The 7,336-nt window shown below is 47.3% G+C and overlaps 1 protein-coding gene across 1 annotated transcript in view; it reads left to right on the top strand.

The window, feature by feature from the left end:
• Positions 1-7,336, top strand: part of LOC107300077 (zinc finger protein 287) — a 15,996-nt gene continuing 8,660 nt past the window's right edge. Inside the window, exons 1-4 of the mRNA XM_015829421.1 lie at positions 1-95; positions 1,385-1,973; positions 2,282-2,378; positions 7,217-7,284. Coding sequence (XP_015684907.1) covers positions 1,554-1,973; positions 2,282-2,378; positions 7,217-7,284 — 585 coding nt within the window. The 5' untranslated portion in view covers positions 1-95; positions 1,385-1,553. The remainder of the gene's footprint in view (positions 96-1,384; positions 1,974-2,281; positions 2,379-7,216; positions 7,285-7,336) is intronic.

Genomic DNA, 7,336 nt, shown 5'->3' on the forward strand with positions numbered 1-7,336 from the left:
CCTTGCGGGGACGCGGATCCCGATGAGACTCCAGGCTTCCGTGAGTGGCGTCTCTACCCGTGCGAAGGGGTCCCGCGCTGGAAGCGAGCGTGGAGGTGGGCCAAGTTTTCCCCCGGGGTGGGAGTCCTGGGTCCCATGTTCTCCTGCCGCCCTTTCCCATTCAGCGGCTAGGCGAGGAGGAGAGAGCAAAGGATAGAATACAATACAATAGAATGTTGGAAGGGACCTTGTAGGGACATTGCTGGCTGTGGAATTCTGGGAGTTGAAGTCCACATGCCTTAAAATTGTCAAGGTTGAGAAACACTGATCTAGTCCAACCCCACTCCAGGCAGGAGATCCTGTACCATTTCCAGCAGATGGCAGTCCAGTCTCTTCTTGAAAGCTTCCAGTGATGAAACTCCCACAACTTCTGAAGGCAACTTCTGTCCCATTGATTGATGGTTCTCGCTGTCAGAATATTTATCCTTATTTCTAGGTTGAATCTCTCCTTGATCAATTTCCATCCATTATTCCTTGTCTGCCTTCAGGTGCTTTGGGAAACAGGTTGACCCCCTCTTCTCTGTGGCAGCCCCTCAAATATTGGAAGACTGCTATTATGTTTCCCGCGGGGCCCCCCTGTCCTTCTCTTCACTAGACCTGTTTATAGGAGTTGCATGATTCAGAATAAACCATGTGCAGCTTAACCATGTTAATCATGTACATGGTTTATTAATTTGGGGATTAGTCGGGTATGCACCGGATGATGGTTTGTTAATTTGAGCTTCTGGAGTTCCTACAGGTTAGGAAGATAATGGGGGTTCTGCTGGCTAAAGGTTTACTACTGGTGAAAATATTGGTTTATTTTCTTTTGGAATTGATTTATAGAGCACTCATCTTGATTGCTGTTTGTGACTTCAGACGTTGTTTAAAGGACTGTTCTTCATTCTCTGTGCATCCATAGAGGTCATTAGAACAAATAAGTAGGAAATAGAAATCCAAAATGTGTTTTAAATGTATTTCTCCAGTATTTGGAGTCCTTGATAGAGTTAATCGAGACCAGGTCTCCTAATTTCCCCCCAGAGGCAGAGAATTCATTTTACCTAATAAAATTCCTCTCTTTCTTCCTGACATTGGTAGTTATGTAAGATTCACTTTGTTTGATTTTTCCTTTAGAGAAGGATGCTCACTAGTTAAATGTTTCTGGATGTTTGTTTGATTTTCTGTTTTAGGTACATAAACTGGAAATCTTCTGTACTTCCTCTGGACATTAAAGACTAAACTAGGGTCAGATCTTTCACAGTTCAGCCTGTCTTAGGAGGAGGAGTGAAGCAGAACAGCATCTTCACATGTCATTTCAATAGTTAAGTCCACCCATTCTAAATCTTGGAATTTCTTTCCATCTCAGAAATACAAACTGGAAGCCATCTTCAAAATTATGTTTCAGTTAAAGAGGGCTGAATGGCCGGCTATGGCCAGTCCTGAGGCTACAGGAACAATCCTATGAATAAAAAGCATTTGGTGATCCACAAGATTCTTTGAACCCATTTGGATTTGCCTTAAAGGACAGGAAAAGAATGGAGATACAACCTTTACCAAGTGAAGGAATTGGAAAAGGCCCTTCTGCCATTCTGGCTGGAAGCTGTGGGGAAATCTGTGCAAGAATTGGGCAGCAGATGGTGGAGGAGGAAACCATCATCCATTCAGACAGTCAGCTGTGGAACTTCAGGAGCATCCAATATCAGGAGGCTGAGGGTCCCCGAGGACTTTGCAGCCGACTCCATGACTTTTGTAAGCGATGGTTGAGACCACAAAAGCACACCAAAGCACAGATGCTGGACATGGTTGTTCTGGAGCAGCTTCTGGCTATCCTGCCCCTAGAGATGGAGAGCTGGGTACGGGAATGTGGAGCAGAGACCACCTCCCAGGCGATAGCCCTGTTGGAAGGTTTCCTGCTGAGCCAGGCAGAGGAGCAGAAGGAGCAGGTCGAGTTGCAGGTGAGAGACCTTCAAATTGAGAGTCCAGAAAGGATTTGAAGGGAATAAATTTTGACTTCCTCATCCCTCTCTACTAGAGGTGAAGAAATTTACACATTTCATAATATGTAAAGATGTCTCACTAATATGTATATGGCATTCTTCCGTTATTCTTTCCAGTAGATAGATTTGGACAGCTGTTGTTTTCTTACTCAGTTTCAGTGAAAGACACTGCAGGGCTTTGAAGTTGTGTTACGAGAATAAGAATCCACTTTTTGTTGTGTGATGTTTATTAATTCTTCTTCTTTTCTCATTCCTTCTATTTCAAGTCCAGAGATCCTGAGGGAAGAAGGACTCCATCAAATCCTCCTCAGCTGTTTATCAGGAGGATCCGTCAGGAAGATCTAAGTCAGGACACTTCAGGAGGTAATTGAAAGTCCTCCCATTCTCCAGAGAGATAACGGCTGTCTCATTTATTTATTCTACTATTCCTATTCCTTTAGAACAGAGTAGAGTAGAATAACAGTTGGAAGGGACCTTGTAGGTCATCTAGTCCAACTCCCTGCCCAAGCATACCATTTCTGACAGATGGCAGTCCAGTCTCTTCTTGAAAGCTTCCAGTGATNGTAATTGAAAGTCCTCCCATTCTCCAGAGAGATAACGGCTGTCTCATTTATTTATTCTACTATTCCTATTCCTTTAGAACAGAGTAGAGTAGAATAACAGTTGGAAGGGACCTTGTAGGTCATCTAGTCCAACTCCCTGCCCAAGCATACCATTTCTGACAGATGGCAGTCCAGTCTCTTCTTGAAAGCTTCCAGTGATGAAGCTCTCACAACTTCTGAAGGCAATCTGTTCCACTGGTTGATTGTTCTCACTCTCAGAAAATTTCTTATTTCTAGGCTGAATCCTTGATCAGTTTCCATCCGTTATTCCTTGTCTGGCCTGGGAAATAGGTTAATCCCCTCTTCTCTGTGACAGCACCTCAAATATTGGAACACTGCTATCATTTCTCTCCTGGTCTTTCTCTTCACTAGACTAGCCATGCCCAGTTCCTGTAATTTTTACTTTGTAATTCCAGATAACATTGACTTATAAAAACTTATTACTCTTCTCAAATCATAGTAACAAATGTATGGACCAGTGGTGGTGAACTTATGGCACAGGTGCCAGGCGGCGGCACTCGGAGCCCTCTCTGTGGGCACACGTGTCGTTGCCCCAGCCTTGCCTCCCCTCATGACCCCCTCCTCTCCAGCAGTCTCCCTGAAGCAGAGTCGCCCCCGAGCGTGGCCCACGCAGAGCAGGGCAGCCAAGGACATGGCAGCCAGGCAGCATAGACAAGACCAGGGGTAGGCAACCCAAAGCACTCAAAGAGCCACTTGGACACGTTTCCCACCAAAAACAAAACACTGGGAGCCGCAAAACCCTTTTGATATCTAAAATGAAGATAACACTGCATATATCCTTTTTTTACCTTTATTATAGGTATGTGTGTGTGTGTGTATGTTTGTGTGTGTATATATAAAATAAAGGTAAAAAAGGATATATGCAGTGTTATCTTCATTTTAGATGTCAAAAGGGTCTCTCTTTCCTCTCTCTCTCTTTCTCTTCTTTCTCTTTCCTCTTTCTCTCTTTCCTCTAACTTTCTCTCTCTCTTTCCTCTCTTCTGTCTCTCTCTTTCCTCTTTCTCTTTCCTTTCTTTCCTCTTTTTTTCTAAAACACTGGGAGCCGCAAAACCCTTTTGATATCTAAAATGAAGATAACACTGCATGTATCCTTTTTTTACCTTTATTATAGGTATGTGTGTGTGTGTATGTTTGTGTGTGTATATATAAAATAAAGGTAAAAAAGGATATATGCAGTGTTATCTTCATTTTAGATGTCAAAAGGGTCTCTCTTTCCTTTCTCTCTTTCCTCTTTTTCTCTTTCCTCTCCCTCTTTCTCTTTCTTTCCTCTTTCTCTCTCTTTCTCTTTCCTCTTTCTCTCTCTTTCCTCTTTGTCTTCTCTTTCTTTCCTCTCCCTTTCCTCTCTTCTCTTTCTCTTTCCTTTCTCTTTCCTTTCTCTCTTTCCTCTCTTTCTCTTTCCTTTCTCTCTTTCTCAATCTTTTTTCTCTTTCCTCTTTCCTCTCCCTCTTGCTTTCTTTCTTTCTTTTCTCTCTTTCCTCTCTTTTTCTTTCTTTCCTCTCTTTCCCCTCTCTCTCTTTCCTTTCTCTTTCCCTCTTTCCTCTCTTCTCTTTCTCTTTCCTCTCTCTTTCTTTCTCTTCCTTTCCTCTCTCTTTCCTTTCTTTCCTCTCTCTTCTCTTTCTCTTTCCTCTAACTTTCTCTCTTTCTTCTCTCTTTCTCCTCTTTCTTTCCTCTTTTCTTCTCTTTCTCTTTCCTCTCTTTCTTTCCTCTTTCTCTCTTTCCTTTCTTTTTCTCTTTCTTTCCTCTTTCTCTCTTTCTCTTTCCCTCTTTCCTCTCTTTCTCTTTCCTCTTTCTCTCTTTCCTCTCTTTCTCTTCTCTTTCTCTCTTTCCTCTTTTTCTTTTTCTCTCTTTCCTCTTTTTCTTTTTTTCCCTCTTTCTCTTCTCTTCCTCTCTTTCCTCTAACTTTCTCTCTCTCTTTCTCTCTTTCCACTTTTTCTCTTTCCCTCTCTCCTCTCTTTCTCTTCTCTTTCTTTCCTCTTTCTCTCTCTCCCTCTCCCTCCAGGTTAGGAGAGAGAGAGAGAATGAAAGGCAGATGGCGCCGAACGGGCGGGGAGAGCAGGACGGGAGGCAGCAGCTCCCGGCTGCCCCCCCATCGCTTCTTCAGCCAAACGGGCAGGGAGGGGGAGCAGAACGGGAGGCAGCAGCTCCAGTGGCGGCGGCCCCATTGCGTCCTCAGCCAAACGGGCAGGGAGGGGGAGCAGGACGGGAGGCAGCAGCTCCCGGCCGCCCCCCCATCGCTTCTTCAGCCAAACGGGCAGGGAGGGGGAGCAGAACGGGAGGCAGCGGCTCCAGTGGTGGCGGCCCCATTGCGTCCTCAGCCGAATGGGCAGGGAGGGAGAGCAGGACGGGAGGCAGCGGCTCCGGCGGCAGCCACTGCAGCATCGTCGGGGTCCCCGTCGCCGCACCCGCCCCGGCCGCTGCCCCCGCCGCATCCTCAGCCACTTCGCCGTCTTAAGAGGAGGGCGCCAAGGCCGGGTGCACCATGGGCGGCCGCGCCAGCAACGGGAAGTGCTGCCGCGGGGACGAGGGGGGGTCCCGATCGCTGCCAGCCCCGCCACCCTCGCATCCCAAGATCTCCTTCTCCTGCAGCAACGAGGGCAGAGGCGGCGGCTCCCTGAAAGTGCCCGAGGAAGACGCCACCGATGGGGCTGAGGTGGGGCCGGGCGGCGGAGAGCCCTGCGGCAGCCAGGCGAGCTTCATGCCTGACTGCCGTCCGGCCTGGGCTGAGGAGACATGTGGCCGGTTCGGCTTCCCGGGGAGCGATGCTCCCGTTGGCCGCCGCACCAGCCATGACTGCTGCCCAGCACGGAGAGACATGTGGCTGGCTCGGCTGCCCAGGGAGCGGCCCGGGAACGGCCCAGGAAGCGATGCCCCAGCCGAGACTGGAACAAGTAAGCCGGGGGGGCGCACCACCTGCCCCGCAGTCGCTTCGCGGCAGTGCTCCATGAACTCAGAGCCCCCTCCCTCCCCCCGCCACTGACCCTCTGTCTCTGGCTTTGCTGCTGCTTGGCGCCAGCTGGGCATCGGAGGGGCTGCTCTCAGGGCCGCGGTTTACGGGAAGGCTGGCCCGCTCAGCAGAGGCATAGGCAGGCCACTCCCAGCGGGGATCTTGGGGCTTCCCTGCATGGCTCCCCAGCCACGTGCACCTCAGACGGGACCAGCCCAGGAAAGGGACTTCCTGGCCGCCCTTCTCCCAGGGGGTGGGGCACCCGGGCGCAGGGCCAATCAGGAGCCCTGCGAGGGGGCAAGTCCACATGAGAGAGAGAGAGAGAGGGGAAGTGCAAGTGCCTGTCTCTCTCTTTCCTTGTCTCTCTAAGAAAATGGCGGAGGAGGCTCCAGAGCCACAGGGGATGGCTCAAAGAGCCGCATGTGGCTCCGGAGCCGCGGATTGCCGACCCGTGGACAAGACTCTGCCCTCACACCCCATCGTGCACAGTTGATGCTGCAGGGTGCGGGCAGAGGGCGTGACCGCCATAGTGCTGCTGGGCTGCCTGAGCGATCTGCGGTGGGCCCTGGAGGTGGTGAATGGCCCTGCGGGCAGGCGGGGTGGGGAATGGGGGGTGGAGTGGGGGCGGGGCCAGTTTTTGGGTACTCGGTCTCTAAAAGGTTCACCATCACTGGTACAGACATTAGGCCAAAATGAGACTAGCTGATATATACATCTATGTGTTTCTTCCATTATTTTACACTTCTAGCATACAAAACTGATAGTCAACTTCTAAATATTCTCTTTCCTCTGATTTCCCTTCTGAATATATAAACTTTTTGCTTTTACTGAAGAAGAATATATTGTCCTATACCAGAACCACCAGAGTTATTTATTTCTGGGGCAAAAGATTTCACAACTGGGCTCCATCACTGCAATGGCTCTCGGATGAACACCCTCTTTTCCTTGGATTGAAAGAAGACCTGAAGGAAATCTCTTACAAATAATTATAATGCATAGCTAGGTTATGCATAACCCTATATTGTGTTTAAAGATAAGTTATTAACACTTTGATTTTTATAATACTAAATTATAGCAATAGCACTTACTGTTTCATAGTGTTTACAGCACTTTCTAAGCGGTTTACAAGTCAGTATATTGCCCCAACAATCTGGGTCCACATTTTACCAACCTCGGAAGGATGGAAGACTGAGTCAATCTTGAGCCAGTCAGCACTGAACTCCTGGCAGTGGGCAGAGTTAGCCTGCAATACTGCATTCTAACCATTGCACCACGACGGCTCTTATTATGTGATTACTCTCATTATAAAGTTGTCATAAGCCAACATGAGTGCGATATGAACATACTATATGTCTTTAATAGCAATATTAAAAATTAACATTAACAGATATTTCTGTAAGCATACTATCAATTATAACACCACATTTGCACAGGTCAAATTATCCTCTAATGTGATAAGGATATGTTTTATATTTAAAGAAATTCTCAGAGGATGGCCTACTCTAATACTGATTACACATACAGCAATCATTGGCCTCTAAAAACTGTTAACCCTCCAAATTCTGCATGACTTTATTTAAAAATAATCTACTCACTTTAATTATGTATTTTTAAAAATTCTTTGTCCCTAACAGAGAAACAAAGGATGGACTTTCCTGTTCTTTATGGTGAAGCTGAAAGAATGGTTGAACCTCCAAATCAAGTAAGACGGTGAAATTAATTTATTAGATTTGTATTCTCACTTCCAGAAGTGA

This window comes from Protobothrops mucrosquamatus, unplaced genomic scaffold, assembly GCF_001527695.2.
Source record: "Protobothrops mucrosquamatus isolate PMUCROS unplaced genomic scaffold, P.Mucros_1.0 scaffold6074, whole genome shotgun sequence".
Taxonomy (NCBI): Eukaryota; Metazoa; Chordata; class Lepidosauria; order Squamata; family Viperidae; genus Protobothrops; species Protobothrops mucrosquamatus.